The 20287-nt window shown below is 37.4% G+C and overlaps 1 protein-coding gene across 1 annotated transcript in view; it reads right to left on the bottom strand.

The window, feature by feature from the left end:
- RAPH1 (Ras association (RalGDS/AF-6) and pleckstrin homology domains 1) overlaps positions 1–20287 on the bottom strand; it is a 99851-nt gene that overhangs the window by 41829 nt on the left and 37735 nt on the right. Inside the window, 2 exon segments of the mRNA XM_052791295.1 lie at positions 16531–17048; positions 17683–17788. Coding sequence (XP_052647255.1) covers positions 16531–17048; positions 17683–17788 — 624 coding nt within the window.

The raw sequence follows: 20287 nt of genomic DNA, 5'->3' as shown, positions 1-20287 counted from the left end.
ATTAATTACCATCTGTGTCTACATCGTATGTTTTACAAGCACAGCAGTGCTGTCTAGTGACAAATTTTTCACATCTCAAGCACACACTGACAAGGGCTTTGTGATGCAGGACCTGGTATAATTAAAAGGTCTTGTGCATTGTTTACAGTCATACAGAATTTTCATATTAGACTTCCTGACATACACAATCATATCATTTCAGACTGATGAACTAATACATTCTGCTTTTTCTACACACACAGGATTTCCAGCAATGTCAATGATACTTAATAAAGGCTATTGTTTAAAGAACAGTTCATTTACTCAGCCTGAGCAAGCCTGAGGTGATGCTAACATTGCTGGTGAATAATACAGCTTTGCTTAACTTGAAGGCAGACTGATCCTCTTTTTATGATTTCTGCTAGGTGCATTTTTAAATTGAATTGTATCATTTCCTACACAAAAGCTCTAACTTCACACAAAGTCAGTTTAGAATGGTGTCATTACAAGATATTAGTACAGAACTTCTGCAATAAATTGGTGGCTCAATCCAAAGCTCAAAAATATACATAAAAATCCAAAGACAAGTTCAAGGATTAAGGAGTTTCTTGATAGAGTTCTTGTCAGACATCAGGGACTCCAATTAATATGGACCACTTTTTCTTGGTGAATGGAGGACTGCAGTAGAAAGAACATTACAACGTACATTTGTAGCCTCTTCCTTAGGGTTTAGCCACCCCTTAAGCCTATCAGTCAACAACAGTATCAGGATAAAGAAGAGATACTGAATCTCTCCTTAAAGGAAATACAATTTGCCGGGAATATTTCTCCTACAGAGAAGCTCAAGGCAGATTGCTTAACCTTCTTCCTACCATTGGTCATTTTGGCTGTTGCCACCTTGCATTTAAGTACAGTGGAACTTTTCTCCACTAAGGAACTTTTATTCTCTCCAGAAATGGGAATGCCATATATTTCTTACAAAATAATAACCACTGGGGACTGCTAATACCACATTCCAGACCTGCAGCAAAATATGAGAACAGATAGCCACAGGAAAGTTATTCTGGAAATCAAGAATGATGGTATTTCATGGGAACAGGTGTTGGCCAGTAAAACGTGAAGTAACAGTGTGATGACAACTGCCTACATGAATTTGAGCTGGAGAGACATGTCTAGGAACAGGAAGGCAACAGTTCTTTGCCAGACACCTTTTGTGCATGGCTCCTTCCTACTGCATAACACATTCCGCAGTACTGCAGATACACAAAAGTTAGAATGAGCAGAAGTAGCAAAGCAACAGGAAAGCCCAAGCTCTACGAATTATAGCTTGGCTAAACAACAACTATGTGCACATAACATTTTTTAAATATTTGACCTGCACAAACCATTAGAGAAAGAAAAAAATTAAGTTTCATTCTAGAACGTGTTACTCTTTCACAACTCAATCACAAATAAAGCATTTAATCTATTTAAAAGGAAAGACTTCAGCTCAAATATCAAGTTTTGAGGTAAACAGATGTTGCCCTTTAATACAGGCTCCTAGGAATATTCCGTTGTTCAGGGGAAGCTAAATATGGTAGTATCTTAAAAAATAGCAAAATCACGTTGGACCACACACAGGATCTAAATAGCCCACTCTTCCTCTCTGCTTCTGGACTTCAAATATATATCAAAGCTCTGACAATATAAATGCCTGAACTTTCTAAATAAATTAACCTACTTTTCTGCCCCAAGTACTTTCCCAGACTAAAAATAACACCAATGAAATCTAGGAAAATAAAAACAAAACACTAATTACCCTAGGTAGACATTTCTAGTCTTCCACCATGAAAAGCATCTGTTCTCCTTCCACCTGCTCCCATTACTATGAGAACTCATGCCCTGGCAGCAAAGAAGTCCCTCCCCCAGTGCATCATCTTAGGTTCATTTAGGATATAAAAACTATTCCAGTTACACCAAGTAGTATGTCCTGTCCCTCCCCCCCCCCCCCCAATGCCATGCATTTTGCTATCCTGTTGCAGTAAGCTGACTGCTTCCACAGTAAAAGACTATCATCTCTCATAATGGGTATTTTCAGTTTAATTTTTTTTAAATTGTCATGCAATCAGAATATTAAAATACCCTTGAAAGGTAAAAGTAGTTTGACACATCATGAAAGTATCAAAATTTGACAAAAGCTTCAGAGCAGGCAAAAATGTGCAGTTCGTTATATAACCTCATGCTTAGTATAAGAGCGAGGTTGTAACAGTGTTGGAAGACTATTTAATTGCTGCATTCATTAAAATACTCAGTGAAGCTTATTCAACATGAATAACACCGAGTCAAAGACTTGATGCCTAATTCATGTACCAAATTCTTTGAAAGATCACATATTTCAAGGCCAGCACTCAACTAAGGGTGCAAACCCAAATAGTATATGATGTGTGCACAGTCCAAAGCTAGCTATAATTCTTTACTTCTACTAGGTTTTTTAAAGCTGTATTTTTTATGGATAGCATAGCTTTCTCAATAAAATCCAGCCATCAGTTACAGCCATACCTTTTCATAAGTTTTTGTATAAAATGACTAATGCAAATGCAGTGCAAATGAAAAAGCTTCCCAAAGTTATTTCCACTATACGTAGAAAAAATTCACTTAATAGGCATTAGCAGGTGTTAAAATTTCCTACTAAAAGGGGATCTATAAAACCACTCTGTCAATAAAAGAATTTTAAAACCAACACTTACACTTTGATATTTTAAATAATGAATACAGAGCCAGACTCCACTTAAGATTCCCAGTTAATCTACCACCACCACTGCTCAGGCAGAACTCAAAATACCATAGCCTGGTGAGCATCCAGGAACGGAAATATGATAGGGCTTTAAGAGGATTCTTAAGAGGCAATAAGAAATTTTTCTCCTTGTCACATCATCAAATCATGTAATTTGCACTTCCACAGAAACTGTTTAAGTGAAGAATCTGTCAATATAAACTGTGCTATAAGACTTAACAACAGTAACTCTGGACAAGCCATAACACTAGTAGTGCTAGAGACTGAACCTCACTAAGTTTGTTTCTTTATAATCTTCAGAAGATACTCTTCCTTCCCTAAAAAAGCAAATATGAAACCTACCATCAGGTATCGAATAAGCTTGCAACTTCTTTTTGTGCCAAAATCACTTCTTTTGCGGACAACTTTTACACAATACATAAAAAGCTATTCAATTATGCTTTAATGCTTCCCCATAATATGGAACAGACTTTGAACTAAGTTTCAGAAACTCAATTTATTTCAAAAGACCTGGATAGAGAAAAAAAATAGTGAAAACTATCAAAAAATAGGAAAATTATGTTTTTAACTCATTTTATACAAGAAGTATAAGCAGACATTGCGATGATGACTGTTTTGGACTGTTTTCTACCATAACTCCCAGCAGCAATTATTCCAAGTCACACTGAAAACTATGGATATTAAAAATAATAATAAATAAAAAAATCCTCAAAATACTAGAAAAGATACACTGATCAGAACATTAACATTCTATAAAATAAAATTTATACCTTTCTCAAGGGATGTAAAAACAGCTGTGTACAGACGTATAAAGTACAGAAACATTTTTACATTAAAAAAGGGGGTATGATGATCAAAATACTAGAACTAACAAAAAAAGCATATAAATAAGCCTACTGATGTCTCCATAACGAACTTTAGCTGGTATGGATAATCACAACACAGAAAACTAAATTTGAGTAAAATTAACATTAACATTTAGAAGTCCTATATGCTGTTAGGAGAAAAAAAAAATGAATAGTTTTCATGTGTAATTCATTCAGCAAAAGACAGCTAGCCTTGATGTTTATAAAAAAATGGAATATAATCTTGTTCCAAATTACGTTTTGGACTTCAAAGGTTTCCTATATCCTTTCTTTGGAGACAGGAATGTAACATCCATTATCTTCAGGCCTAAATACCAGAAGTTCACGGACCATCTGTTCGTAAGGGTTTTAAGGTAAGGGCTTAGAACACATACATGCAGGGTTTAAAAACAGTACATTACAGTATAAAAGGTGCCAAATACGTTCTTTACACTGTCAATTTACAAATAATGAACAAAAACTGGGTATGAAGTGTAAGAAAAAGATGACCTGGTAATCTTCTAAGGTATTTTATCCTATTGTTCTAAGGTGTTAAATATGTTAAATGAAAAAAAAAAAAAAACAAACAATCCTTTCTGGTTAAGTATTATCTGTAGGTTCAAAGACATCATTCACTTAAGGTATGTACAACAGAATAACTTACCTCAGTACATTTAAAAAAAAGACAATGACAAGACACTGAGGACTTATGTAGGTAAATATCTTGCCACATGTCTTGCAAAAACTCTTTAACAATTTAACATTAACACACACATCTAATTAAGCCAGCTGGTGGCACTCTTGTGCCACTATTCTGGATTTAATATGACACTTTAAAAACACTACTTTTAAAAGCTTCCTTCTGCCCCTGAGAAACAAACTAAAATGAGGGAAACTGAGTAAGCAGTGTTCAATAGAGAGCTATATGCTTGCAAAACTTTGTTGAAAAGACACTACTATAGCTTTCATTTCAACTACATCAGTACATTGAATTCTTTAGATGCCAGCTTAAAGAATTAGAATCCACTATTTTCATAAGAGAACTCAAGAATTAAAAACAGTTTAAACATAATTTTTGTAATTTTGTCCCAAAGATGAGAAAGAACTGAAATTTTTCTTTGCAAACTCTCTGAGATTATGTATTCATATGGAACATGTAAGAGCACACAATATAAAATGATGAATGTCTAATTAAAAGAGGCTCAGGGGAGACCTTATCGCTCTCTACAACTACCTGAAAGGAGGTTGTAGCGAGGTGGGTGTCGGTCTCTTCTCCCAGGTAACAAGTGATAGGACAAAAGGAAATGGCCTCAAGTTGCACCAGGGGAAGTTTAGATTGGATATTAGGAAAAATTTATTCACCAAAAGGGTTATCAAGCATTGGAACAGGCTGCCCTGGGGAAGTTGTTGCGTCACCATCTCTGGTGGTATTTAAAAGACATGTAGATGTGGCACTTAGGGACACGGTTTAGTGGTGGACTTGGTAGTGTTAGGTTTACGGTTGGACTCGATGATCTTAAAGGTCTTTTCCAACTTAAATGATTCTATGATTCTATGACTGCCAAGAGCAACCATGCTTCAGAAAAAAAGTGAAGCGTATTTTAAGTAGCATTGCCCAATTAATAACTAGAAAATAGGCAACAATGAACTTAAAGACAACCAAAAAGCTTGACTGTAATGATATACATGGTTACCTTACTGCACTGTTGGGATAGTAATGAATTAACTCAAGTCACTAACGTGATTTTTGCGTTGCAAATTGACACAACTATTAACATAAACGGGAGCCATATAAACATGTCATAATAACTTACAGGAATCAATTCAGCTTCCTCTTCTGGGAAGTTAATGGGATGCTTGGACTGATTGATGGAATGTCCCATAGAAACAGTAAAAATGTAGGAAAATAGGGAAGGAAGGATGCAAAAGGGAAAGACGGGAAAAGGAGGGAGGAGAAAGAAAGGCTTTATTATCACTCAGAAGAGGGAAGAAAGAAGCAGTGATGACAATTAACTTAAGCAAAGGCAACAAAACTAGATTAAGAAGTTGCCGTGTCCCTCATCCAAATTTCTTAGGGACAAATGATCAATGACTTGAAGGGAAGAGCAGATTCAGGCTCTCTCCTATGGAAAGGGAGGAGATAGGATACAAGTATGTTTTCGACCACAGTAAGAGGAGAAACAGTCAATAATCTGAGATAAAGGCACTGCAGTAAAACATCTGCAGGCACACATCTTTGTTGAAACAAATCAGAAAATAAATCCAGGTAACATTCTCTTTGCACAACCACTTGCTCACTAAGCCAACAACTGAGAGTTAAATTCTCTAAACACTACTAACAGAAAAAAAAACACACTGTCAATTTACACAAGCTTATCTGCTTCCCATGTCAGTTCCTCCATACCAGGAAACAACATAATACACTCTGGTGACAACTACTAAGTACATATAAGAAGAATGTCCATTTAGTAGAAACTTATCTTATTTCCAGTTGGTCATACTATTTTAGATCTCTGAGCCTCCTCATACTTTAATTCATTTAAAAAGAAATTAAGAGGAAGTATGTCTGTATTTCCATAATCTTCAGTAAGGGAAGGGGAGGGGAGGGTGTGGGGGAGTGGAAGACAGCTCAGGACAAAATGTTCATGGTAGTGACAAGCTTCTTAGTGTAAACTTGTTAAGGGATCAAAAATTGAATATTATGCTACTAAAAAGCAGATTGCCTAAGATTTCCAGTTTGTCATCCAGTGCTTGCTCCTTTTCCTTCAAAGGTACAGAAGTATTTGTTTCAGGCATGTTAATTTTGGTAATTGTGTAACTCACAGTTAACGTTTGACAGATGCAGAAGGGGTTACAGTTTATTCTTACCAAAACCTCAGAAAAGGAGAATAGACAGTTTGAAATTGAAGCAGCAGCATTAGATAACAGAGCTGCCTGATACTTCCACATATAAGACGTGTTTTCAGCTGCTTATAAAAATTTTGCCAAGCTATAACCACTAAGACAGAAATTTTCCATGATGGCTTACTGTTACAGGATGATTACTAGTCATTTACATGAGACAAAGTATTTCCAAGAGAGGAAAGGAAGGTGTATCTCATTTAAAATATAGATGTTTTTAAAGACCTCTGCGTGTCTGACCATGAAATAGATTATTGTAAGGGGCATCCTCAAAGACTTGCTTTGTGCTGTCCCATGGGAAGTTACCCAAATTTGCCTAAGCATAAGCCTTTAGAATTAAAATTGTAGTCCATAACATCTCAGTGAAGTCTGAAGCATCACAACTTAAAAAACCTCAAGGCTGCATCCTCTCACAGAGCACTGCCCAGACCTTCAACTGGACTGCACACTACTAACCTTGAACAAAAGATTGGCCAAGTTTGAGAATGCTTGGGTCCATGGTGGGAGAGTACACCAGCCTCCTTTAAATTGCAATGCCTGGGTGCTGCAGAGCATATTGGAACCAGACATGGGAAGTGAGAATCTGGAGCTATTACTCTGTGCTCCCAAGTGGCCAACCGTCCTCCTGGAACTCGTGCAACTCCATTTCACTGTAGGCAACTGGAATTCATTTCACTGCAGGCAACTGGAATTTCCTAACTCTAAGTGTTCAACTTTGCAACTTAAAAAACAACAACAACAAAAAAAACAAACGGGGAAAAAAAAACCCCACCCAAAAAATCCCAATCAGGACTAGCAAAAATAAATAAATAAATATTCATTTACAGCAAGTATTTCTTAACTACTAGGGACACATATAACTTCATGCCAGTTCTGACAGTTACAGTCTAAGCCATTGAAATTTGCTGCAATTTAAGAAACATGTCTGTGGACAGTTCAAATTAAGAAACTGCTTCACCGTGTGCATGAGGTGCACTGTTTGCTAGTCCATGCACCTCCAGGGTCAGGTTGTGATGCTTCCCTGTCGAATACAAGTTCCTTGGGACACAGCAGGACAGAAAGGATTGCAAAAACTAGTAAACATTTCAGTTCAAGCTTAGTTTCACTACTGGTTTTTAAGAAATTTAAGACTCAACTGCCACAAGAAAGAGGCAGTCCTGACCTTCCCCCGATCATGTGCTCTCACATCTTTCGTGTGGACAACAGTGATTTTGACCATGAGGTCCAGTGGATCAATGAACAACTAATTCAGAAGGATTATTTTTCAGGGAGACCATGAGCTGATCCAAATCACTAGTCAGCTGCACAAACACTAGTGCCAATAGAAGATGGGGCAAGACTGCCCAATTCAGCAGTAGCATGGACCTAAATTAGCATAAACCAAACATGAAATCCCAAATAAATTTTGTCTGCAGGAAGACAGTTTCAAGCAGTGGAATTTTCCCAAAAGAAAAAAATACATAACAGAAAAATCAATAAAATGGAGTATAATTTCATGGAAAATGGTTGTCTGATCTGTCCAAAAAGAGATGTCTTAAGTGGAAGACTGAAAGAAGGAAGGGAAAAAAAACCCCCAAACTTTAGTAAGATTGATTCATGTGTAACTGCATTAGTTAGAGAAAGAATATCAGGTACTTCATCCTGTGAAGGGCTCTATCTGCAGTACAGAAAACAAGACATCAAAGCAGCTAAGAAACCTAAGGAATAGAAGTACATGTAGCTTTAATCGGTTTTGTTTGAATCTACTGCCTTTTCCACTGAGTAGTAACTGTATTAAGTGACATTTGCTTATATGTCTGTTGACTTCTAAACTTTGCATCAGTCCTAAAAAAGTGACTATAGACATCAAATCAACCAAAAATCAATCACTGGAAGAGAACGGGTGTACACAGCTGGGGAGTCAGAAGTCACAGATCTACCCTTTTGGTTAAAAACAGGTAAGCCATATGAAAAAAATTAAACCTGCATTCATAAAGCAAACCACTGATGTGGCTGGTCTAAAATCTTAAATAACTTTTACAAACATGAGACTAGTAAATGGCCAACACAGGAAATCGTAACCAAGGCTGTAAATTTGGTTAACTAAAAATGAAGACTTTTCTTTGCACTTGCAGACAATTTTTATTGTCCTATAACAGACTAAACACTAACCAGCACGTGCAAAACTGACACAGCTAAAAGGCCAGTTCTCAGTTGTTTCTTCAGAACATGAAGTCTCATTTTTTGGGTTCAAACTCCTTTACAAACCTGACAGACCCTAGTTTTCATCCTATAAGTTAGGAGTATATGCAACTGAAGAAAACTGCATAAATTCTTTTTTCCTCTTAAAAGTTTAATGTTCCACAATTGGCTGCTGTGTTCTTAATTTTTGTCATCTGTTCCAAATTTGATTTTTGGCAACCTGAAGTAAGGACAAACAAATAATCTGTTGCCAATTTCCTACAGATGTAGTTTTTCTCTTCCCTAATCTAATTAGACATTGCAAAAAAAGTAAAGGAATTTGTCTTGGTTTTAAGTAGACTGGTGTATCTACAAAGAAATTGGCTATTTTAAAAGCTCCATTCATTAATCACAATTTGTACAGCGACATCTTCACTGGAAACTGCAACCAAAGCATACAACTCCCTGCAGCACTTTTGACAAAATTTGGTAACATTATGAGGCAAGAATTCTCAATTCTCAACTCAGGTCTAGTGGCTTGGACCAAGACTGCTTCTTCAGAGAGGTATGTTGCCTAGATTTACTTGGTTATTGATCCATGGTATTTTGTCTCTTCCAGACCAATCTAGTAAGAGTTCCAACCACTGAGCAACCATTTTCTTAGCTTGTCTGTATCAATGAAATAATTTTTTCTCAATAAATCCTATCATAAACACAAATATTTTTCTAAAGTGCTGTGGAACCAGCATAAAAGCTCTGAGATTTATGTTTAAACGTGGTTATTTACACAGGACCCAATTCAAGCTGTCTTCTACAACCGATGAAAGTCTGTGATAACAACCTCTCTAATTAATGCATGTAAAGAGGCAGGAGGGGAAGCTAGAAGGATTAAAAAGGTCACTGGACTGCAAACAGCTTCCATCAGCAACAGCAGCTGTTCTACTGTTAGCATTACTAATCAAAACAGCGTATGTACATACACACACAGAAGTCTAACCATTTTAAGAGGGTACCAGCTCAGCTGACTACCACTGCCACCAGCTCACATTCTTTTCTTGTAATAGGCAAGAGCCTACTGCAACTGGAAAGTGAAGGCTGATGAATCTTGAACTGTGTGCCTTCACCTTAAAAAGTTGGAACAGCTAGAGAACAGAAACCATCAAGTGTTTGATATCTCCAGAAGACGACAAGGGAAGAAAGGCCAAGCACACCACAGGCAAATTCTAACTGATATAGTACAACTTTGCTGGAGACAGTCATCTCACTACTGCCACATGCAAGGGGCTTCCAGGAAAGTTTCTGAAGAAGCAGTTTTAACTGCAGATAAATGCATTTGGGATAGCAGAGATTGAGTCATTCGGTTGCTCATCCACAAAAGACTCCAACGTCACAGAGCAACCAGAAAGAACAGCATTTAGGCATAGACAATGCCTTTAGTGTTCATACTTAAAGTAACAAAATATACTGTAACTGTAATTTTTTAGTTGATACCAACTTTGCCAGCCAGCTGTGTCAAACAAGGCATGTATCATACTGTCCATTTTCCTGTTCCTTCCAGAAAGGGAACTTTTAATCTTATTCATCAGTGTGAGGCAAAGCTGAAAGGCAGTCTCAGAAGATAAATATATTCTTACATGTTTTACAGCTCTTCCTACACTTTAATTAGTGACCTCCTATGTGGAAAAAAGTTACAGGGTAAATTCTAAATTCATGGCTATGAAAGAAGTCAGATACATTGATTGGAGAATCGAGATTTACCAATACAAGGATAACATTCAGGTTCTCATTTCCCTGTCACTTACTTTAAATCTATGTACCCCAATTTTTAAAACATACCATTCCATGCATGTGCAGTAGTTTAAACTTTTAGAATGTCTCCCTTGGAATCCAATTCAAAATTCTTACAAAACCAAAAATCCCTTCCCATCATTTGCTTTGCAGATTCCATAAGTATAATGTGAAAAAAAAGTTTAGGTGCTAGTTTTGCAGGCATTGGGAAGAGTGTATCAGTAGTCTTTAAATTCTAGTGCATCAAAATGATGAAAACTATTTTACTGTCATGCATAAACTTCAGATAAATAACCAAGCACATTTGATTACCAAAATACATAAGTATTGTGTATACTTCATAAACTGATATGTTTATCTCAGATGATGTTTTGAAAGCCTCCAAAAGTCTGGCAAGTGAAGAGTCGTTTTACATGTATTTCAAGAACATTTGAAAACTGGACGGCTCATACTTCTTATGCCAACAAAATTGGAAGCCAAAGTAATGCTTCAAGATGATAAATATACACAATTTCCCTTTACTGTTGACTTATTAAAAAACACTTTGTGACTTATAATTGGAAAAAAAAAGAGGAAGAGATGGTCTAATTGTGTTTTGAATTAAGTCTTTCCATTGACTATTTTCAGCTTAGGAAAAGGATAACTGGAAACACTCCAGAATACATTTTGTGTACAAAACTAAGGACATAATTGAACTGGCAGAAAATGAAATTAATTTAAATTTTTTGAAGAGTCTTTAGAAGAAACACAAAACAAATGTCTGTCATGCCTTGTTTGTTGCATATCTGTGACTACTTTCACAAATCAGAGACTAACATCCTTCGCATCTGCTACCACACAAAACATGGAACACAGGGAAAACTACTCAAACCTTGAGCTCCCAAAATACAAGAGCCAATAATGCTCTATTCCTCCAACAGCTAAAATAGACCACAACTGTTCTTTAAATCACCTACAAATAACATGTGAGGCTCAGCAATCCAACCCTGTTCTAAGACACTGTTGCCTACCAAAGACTGTATCTACTATGGGTTGATTTCTCTGCATACAGAAACAGTTAACTGCATTTTCACACTATGTAACATTTAGTAGTCACACATAAAACGACCTACAATAATCTTTAAGGGGTAGAAAAGCTTCTGTGTTATGCCAGTGTGTAGCAAGTATTATTTTAGTGACATGTCCATACAAGAACCAAGGCAAAATCGCCATGGAACACAAACTTCGTCTTTCCTTATGCTCATTTCAAGTTTTCCACTCTATCCCACAGGATTTATTAGCCAATACAGATTTGTCTATGTGTGCTGAGCTTACATTACAACCATTACTGTCATGCCCCCAAAGCTCCCTTGTTTTCCCCGAAATAAACGTTAACATTTACACTGCCGCCTTCTCTGCCAAGTGAAGCAAAGAACCTGTGGTTTTAATGCACTGGCAGTCCCCTGTCATGACTTTCACCTCTTATACATCAAGCCTAAAACTACAATGAATTTAAGTAAAAGCTTAAAAAAGAAAAAAAAAAAAAAAGAAAAAAAAAGAAAAAGAAAAAATCATGTAGCATTACCAACTGCTAAATTATGCATTATCTTCATATGTAAGTCAGAATCTCTCAGCTGTGCAAACTGGGTTATAGACATAAAGAACTCCATCGTGTTGGGAGCAGGAGGAGGGGGAGTGATGCTGTACTGTGCCAGACCAGATGGCAGATTTCAAACTTATCTGCAACCTCTTCACTGAGTATATGCAGGACAGTAACAATGACTATCCATGAATGGACCCTTTCACCGCCCAGACATAACTAGCTACACGAGCATGACCAACACAGTTCTCTGTTCTCTCCCCACTACTTTCTTCTCCTATTGCTCTAGCACAGCTCACTGAAAATAGACACAAGTTCTTGGTGGCAGAGGGACCAAAGGAAGAAGGCAAAAGATAATATGGGTGGGTGGAAGGGTCAAGTTAGTCATATAGTCATCACTCGCCCTACCTTTAACTCATGCTATTACATCACTCATTTGGTCTACATTCAAGTAAAGTATCCCACACGCAGAAACCAACATTTAAAGTGTATGCCACTCATTATGTAACTAAAAGTACAGAAGACAAAACGTAACCTACCAATTTAAGAAAGAATACTGTTCAAGCAAGGATTTGGGAAATAATGTTGTGAAACCCAAATTTCAATATAACAAAAATTACGGGAGGTTGGGGTGGGGTGGAAACAGCTCTTCTCATGCATCAATGCTTAGAGGAGACTAAAGACAAGAACATAAATGCAGACAGACAACACTTAGTACCACCAAGACAAGATCTTGAGACTATGAAGCAATAGTCTTTAAAGACATTAGTGTTCACAGCATCCAAAGAGATAGTGTTAAGAACTGTTATGAAAGGGAGAAAATTAAACAAATCATGATGACAACAAATAAAACCATGATTTTAGACAAACCAGGGAATTCCAGTCAACTCTCCTGTAAGTGGCATGGAGACAAATTCAGAATGAGAACAACAAGGATGGTCCTGGCCAACAGAACCACTGAGAGTTATCATCTGTCATGATGCTGATGTACCTTCAACCCCAGGAAGTTCCTCCAGCACAGACTACTAAGAAGGAAGCGGAAGACAACGACACTAAGGTGCCTGTCCAATGGCTCAGGCAAAAAGATTTGGATAATCCATGACCACCAGTGAGTGCATTCCTGCTCTCCCTTCCAGCCTGCAGTTCTTGGCTACAATCCCCCTACTGTGCATCAGCACACATCAGACCTCTCTGAGCCTATGCAATTCATCCAAATAACACAGAATGAGCCCTAGAATAAAAATGGTAAGTTTTGGTGTGTTAAGTACCAGTAAGTGCTAAAGCTGGGACAAGGGAGGAGATGAGACAGTGTAAATAAAACCTTTGGGGAAGGAAGAAAGAGAGGAAAGGGAAGTGACATCCTCTCATTTTCAGTGGTTGTGGAATTGCAGCCTCTTTCCATAACATTTGTCAGTATTATCAGTCAGAAAGTATACTAGACTATACATACCTTCAGTGGGCCAGTGCATGGCAATTCTTTTACAGAATTTCCCTACATTTCCAGGTCAGAGAGCTCTTAAATACACAGCAGAATTACTTTTTATGATAAAATACTTAAGTTAATAACTGCAAATCTTAATTTCCTTTTTCAGACAAGCATTTCCTCCTATCAAAACAGTCTTCCGTTTCACTTAGTTTTATTGGAATCACAAGAGGAAGACCATAACATTAGGTTGTGGAAGAAAGGATGACTTTTTAAAGTACATATACTGCCTGGAAAGGACAGAAAGGATCAGTCAAAAGGGCAGAGCCGCCAAGTCACTGACCTCTTTTGTAAGAGCCATAGCAGCAAAGAAAAATTTTAAAGGTCAGCTCAGCTACAGACAGTCTTAAGGAAGACAAGCAAAAAGAAAAGAGCTAACTTGAAGCACAATGTGAGAATAACAAATCTCAAAACAGATCTGCTGTGACCATGAAGTAATAGCCTCCCTCACTTTCTGCATAAAAACCGGTGTTTTTCCCTACATGGGCACTACATCTTGCCATCTTCATAGAGGGATGTCCCTCTATTAGGAACAGCACCATTGAGTCAACTGTGTGGGTGGGAGGGTAGAATTCAGCCCTACTAGGAAAAGGTGTTTTGGTTCACAACCTAGCCATGAAAATTAATAAACCCCTAAACAGTAGTTTTCAGGCAGTAAATGAATTAAAAAGGAAATAAACTCCTTTGTTGGTACCCAATGATTTCACCAAAGAATCCTTGGGTTTCTGCCCATTTATAAGGTGAATTTCATTTTAAAACCACCACCACAGAATCTGTCACAAACTCCAAGCAAATGTGATTTTCCCCTTTTCCATTCACCAGTGCTGAGGAAAAAAAAGTTGCTTCACAGTAAGAAGTCCCATTCCATTACATAACAGTTTTAATACTGAATAGTTGAATACAATTCTGAAAACTTGGGGAAAATTTCTGAGTTGAACATCTTCCTCAGGCTACTGAAATTAAAAAGAACAGATAGAGCAAAACCAAAGCAGAACTGTTAATGAATGTAGAATTTTCTTCTGCTCTCATGAGGAGAGCAGAATTTGGTTCTCAAATTACTAACACTTTCTGGTTACCGCCTTCAAAGGAATCACTCTTATCAAGTTATCTGGGCAGAAGAACAATAGCCACATTCTTATGAGAAGCAATCACTGGGTTTACAAAGGCAGCTCTCACTTGTCTTTGTGAGAAAAGCTTTTGGGGGTGATTTTGAGTCTTGCAGTCAGTGGCTAAGAGCTCAGAAAGCAACTGAGAAAGCAACTGCAACACTTGCAGCAATATAGATTAGCTTCCTGTGAAGACAAAGCAACTTCTTGACCTCCGTCTCTTGATTCACCAACATCACATTACTGAAGTGCAGCGTGTGGTTTGTTGATTACTCATGCCATGCGAAGAACTGAAAAATCTGAGACACGAAGGGCAATCTTGCTGGTGCCTCAAGGATATCACTCCTGAAGTAAGAGGGGCTGAGATCTAGATGGACAGCTGCAAAATCAACTGCAGAAAACATCCTGCATTTTTAAAAATAAAGAAATGCAAAATTCAAGTTTTTCTTGTGCTATGCAAGTTGCAGAAGTGTAATTGATTCAAGTAAGTCATCTTTATAACATGAGGAGAGACAAAAATGCAATACTGCCTAACTTTCTGCATTTAAAAAAAGAAGACATATCAGCACAAATAAGTCAGAGATTAAAAAAACCCCACCACTAAAAATAAGCCTTGTCATACCACAGAAAGACAAATGACTGACAAACAAACAATATAATCAATGATTGTCATAGGCTGGCTCCAACACTTAGGCCTACAGCAATAATGCAAAGGTTTGCATTTTAACTTTCCAAAGAGAAAAGGACACATTTATATATACCTGTTTTGCTTCACTCAATACAAATCTCCAATAAAAATACACCGAACAATAACTTTTTATACAAAAAGGAAGTTCAACTAAACTGTCACTCATTCATTTCTCACCATTTCAAATAAAGATTTAAATCTAAGTGTGACCTTGATGAGTTGATCATTAGACTGACAAGCCTGCATCATTCACCCTTTACATCAGATGAACTTTTGCTGCAGATGGGTAGAGGCATGCTTTCAGCACAGCTCTTTGAAATTAGTGTTAATTATTGATTAGAATAAACTCAGCTTGTTCCAGTTTTCTCCCGTAAAAGAGAACACACATATTAGTACAATTGACTTTTGAACAGGCCAGATTTCTGTTTCGGAGAATATTTCTGCAAGACAGCTTCTAGTTTAAGTTCTCTAAATTCACTGGAACATTTTCCCCCTTTCCTCACACAAGTCACCAGCGCTTTTCAACGTTCCCCAAACTGACTGTGTTTTTACTGAAAAGTTTCCTCTCTGATTAAGCAACACTGAGGCACCAAAATCCCAAATGAACACCTGCTATTGGTGTATCCCAGCCCAGTTGTTTTTCTGTGTTGTGTGTTGCTTCAAAGAGTTCTCCCTGTCGTATATTAAACACGAATATTAAGTAGCAGCAAATTACTGGTATAGTATAGCTCCAGATAGGCACTCATAAATTGCTCTATGTGCTTCAGGTATTCAGTGTACTGTAACAGGAATGTAGTCTTGTCAGTTATACTTTTTTTTTTCACAGCTGTGTGTTCCTCAGATTTAAATTAAAAGCAATATATGAGATTTACTTAGAATAAAAACATTAACTATAAAACATGAAAATCCATGACTGGCTTTGGAGGAGGAAGAGATAGGGAAAGCCCTTAAAAAAAAAAAAAAAAAAAACAAAAAAAGAAAGTACACATTCTTTAAAAAGATTCCTTGCATACAGAAACAGAGAAAGAAGTAGCCACAGCATGTGCAGTCCACGCAAAAGCAACCTTCATCTTTAATCAACCCCACTGCACTGAAAATGTTTAGCTAGTAGTGTCAGCGGGGGGGGGGTGGGGTGGGGGGGTGGGGGTGGAATGTGTGGAAAGAGTTTGGAAAAAAAAAAAAACCCAACCCCAAACCAAACCAAAATCTTGAATTAGTGAGACTCTACCTCAGTGATTGGTTGCCCTTGTGATGTCAAGTCCAGTTCCTGAGGTCTCGTCACCTTGTCGATATCCAAGGAGTCCATGCTGGAAGCTGCAGAGGTTATGCTGGAACGGGAGGAGTTACTGATTGAGCGCACCTCAGCATCACTCACTGTGCCAGCAGATGCTGTCCTCCTGTGCTGAGCAGTAACTACTGGTTTGGTGTCTTCTGCAACAGACTGTTGGGCTGCCTCATCCATGCTCAAAGAGGCCTTCTCTAACTGGGCAGTGATGTCATCCAAAGATACGTTGGCATGTGATGGTTTTGTCACCTTACCAGATGAGGAGGATAATCCTTTCATGCTGCTGTGCTTAGTAGAAGGTCGGCTAGCAGGTGGTTTCTGAGCTTTGGATTCTGTGGCAAGGCGTTTCACTGCAACATTGTTTGCTGAATGAGACCCAATGCTGCTGAGCTCCTGCTCTATGGAACAGAGATCAGCCATGAGGGCATCTAGATCCACAGTCTCCCCCTGATTCAGGGCTTCTGCAACAAACAAGAGTTTTCAGTACATGTGGAGTTACTTGATTTGTCTGTGCAACTCTTCACTTTGTGTTATCAAATTTAACAGGGTAAGGGAGCAAAGGAAGCTGTATTTTCTTTTCCCATCTGTATTGCAAAATCTCTGCTCACTGCTAAGCAGAAATTTATCTGCACTACTACTCTTGACCAGTCTAAACGCAATTAAAAAAACCCAACTATTTAGGTTAAATACATTTGCTGACAGAAGAAATCTATGAAAGTTCAGATTACATTTGAGAAGTTTAAACTGCTATCCTGCGAACAGAATCTAAACATACATTTGTATAATATGATGCCTCAACTTTTCAAAAAAGTGTAGGTGTTTTGCTAAGCATTATCTGCTAAAGCAATGCAAGGTATGTAACTGCTTTAAAAAAACAAAACAAAAAAAAATTCTCAGATACTAGGTGCTGTAAAAGATACTGCTTTAGGATACTCAAAATTCTGTGCCATCAGAAAGCAACACCTTCAGCAAAGATGTTCTCACTTCAGCTAGGAGTGTATTTAAGCACGCTTATATTTTACAATGTTCTCATTTATAGCTGGAACAAGTTTTTTTCCTAAACTAATATTTGAGGGGGTAAATAATTCAACAAACCATTCAAATTGTACATGGAGAAGCGATATGAGAAGTTGGCAAGATTGGTTTCCTGACGGAGAGGTGATCTCTTCACTGGTGCCACAGGCTTGTCTGTATCCAAACTCTGAAAAAGACAAAAAAAAGGGCAGAATAAAGTTTGACAAGTAACTGGACAAGCAAATCTTCAAGATGAATGAAAATTAATTTTCTCTAACAGAAATTTTCAAAAACTCCTGCCATATTAAAAAAAACAAAAAACTCTTTTCCAGGCTTGACTGAAAACGTACATCACCATACCACAGAGATTTAGCGTCAGATATTCAATGGAGAAGAGATGTTAAATACATTCTGGTTTTTTTAGAATCAAACGGACGGAAGCATATTCCACATGCATTTTTAAGTGGTGTTATGTACTACCTCATATTGAAACACAGGCAGCTGGCTTACCTGTAACAACTCCTCTGTAGCAAATTGCACAAGTATCTAAACACATCCAAACTGTGGCACCCTCTCTAAAAAATGCACCATTAGCTTATGAGCATAATCATGGCATAAGCACAAAAAAGCATTCAATGGAGAATTCTATTTTATTAAAAAGGATTTTAAATTGGCTAAATTCAGGCATTTTTCTCAATAAGCCTTTCCTGTGAAAAATGTTAAATTGTGAAAACAAACCCCACCCAGTTTATGTAGGATAAATTTTTTTAGAAAAACTAATATAGGTTAAAAAAAAAAAAGATACAAGACATCCTTCTACTCAATACATTGAATTGTTATGTTATGAAGGCTAATACAGGCATAATATTATAAGAAATACCAGCATTTTTGTAAGTAGCAAGCAAGAGGGTACCATGATCCAGCTGGTGACCCAAATGGTGCATGACAAGGTCTGGAGCTGCTGCCCCTGGAGTGACAAGTGTTACAAGGGGAATCTAGCTCTTGCTGTCGCTGAGCCTTGACAGGCCAGCAGAGGGTCTGAATTTAAGCAATGCTTGTACTGATAAAGCTTTCCTGAAGATAACCTTGTCTGAAAGAAAAGCATCTTCTAGCTCCAACAGAAGAAAGTTTCTCACCTAAGCTTTTAATTTCCATTTTCCAAATCTTTACTCAAGCCTGTGTTAAAAATCAAATGCACTATTTTTTTCCCTAATATTTATTTTTGCTAAATTCACTTCTCAGTTTGGCTTGAACTTAAAAAAAAAAAACAACCAAACAAACAAAAAAACCCACACCAAACCAAAACACAACCACAAAACCCCCACTTTATTAGGAGGTCAATCACCACTTAATGAGGAGAAGCCAGTGATGCAGCCTTGCCTACCATCAGGTGGAAAAAAAATCTCACCTCTAGTACCTCTAATGGAGCTTACATATTGTTCCAAACATAATAGCTTAATAATAACAATAATAATAATAATAACAATAATAATAATAACAATAATAATAATAACAATAATAATAATAACAATTTTAAAATCTATAACCCTAGAGGCAGCAGTGAAACTGGAGGCAGAAGAGGCAAGTTAGGGCGCGTTCTTTCAGACTGAACCCATAGACTGCCACAAAAGATCTCCTGTAAAGCAAATACATTCTGGTTAAAAGCACCTAAAATGTGTTTTACTGAATTTAATAATAATTAAGTTATTTCACATCCTTGGGAACATGTGATATGCTCTCACTGTTACCAGAGCACATTCTCCATAACACATTATGATGCTACACTAGCAGTTTGCAGAACTGCTGAAAGCTGCAACCAAAAGCTTAGTTCTGAATGATCATGAGAAGCAAGGTAAGATTTCCTTCATTTAACCTGCACCACAGAGCAGGATAACTAGGGCCGGACGTATGTTAATGCACTCTGCATCAGTGCCAAACTCTGCTCACATATGCTCCAAATTTTGTGACTACATTTTAAAATGCTTTCATTAGATGAACAGTTAGAGAGGGCACAGTGAATTCAAACGATCTCATAGGCATCTTAACAATTACAAATCTTTTAAAAAGCACTTCCATCTGGAAAGGAATGTGGGTCTTTCAAACCCCCCAAAACAAACATTTAGGAAATCTAAAAAGGAAGTTAATGTTCAAGCAACTCAGGGACAAAAAAACCTTTCCTCCTACTGCTCCTAGAATCCAGATGATAAATAGCAACAAATGTTGAGACTACAGGAGAATGCACTTTGTAGCTTATTAGCTCTAACCACCCCCCTTTATTGGGACAGCTGCATCAAGACACAATCACTTTCCAAACAAAGGAACTGAGACACAAGTAACTGCATTAACTTGTTTATACAAAACCATATGAGGTCACTCAAAGTTTCGGCAGAAATGTCATTTCTCAGTAGTCGCAAAAGACAGAACGGCAACTGTCAGGCTATGCTGCAGACTGTGTTGTACAGCAATATGAAAGTGAGAAACAAACAACGCGGGTCTTCCCCTTAATTATCTGTTAGTAGGTTCTAAGAATTTTGCATGGATCAGCACACAAATTGAGACATCACCATAAAGTCTGTATGTCAATCGTGTAGCTGTAAGCCCCAAGTATGCTTATATATCTAGGCTGCTCATACTTGGAAAAAATGGGGCAGAGTATAAAAGGTCTCAGATCAATTACCCATTGTGC

Source organism: Harpia harpyja, chromosome 7, assembly GCF_026419915.1.
Source record: "Harpia harpyja isolate bHarHar1 chromosome 7, bHarHar1 primary haplotype, whole genome shotgun sequence".
NCBI classification, from domain to species: Eukaryota; Metazoa; Chordata; class Aves; order Accipitriformes; family Accipitridae; genus Harpia; species Harpia harpyja.
This window is presented reverse-complemented; position numbering and strand designations above follow the sequence as displayed.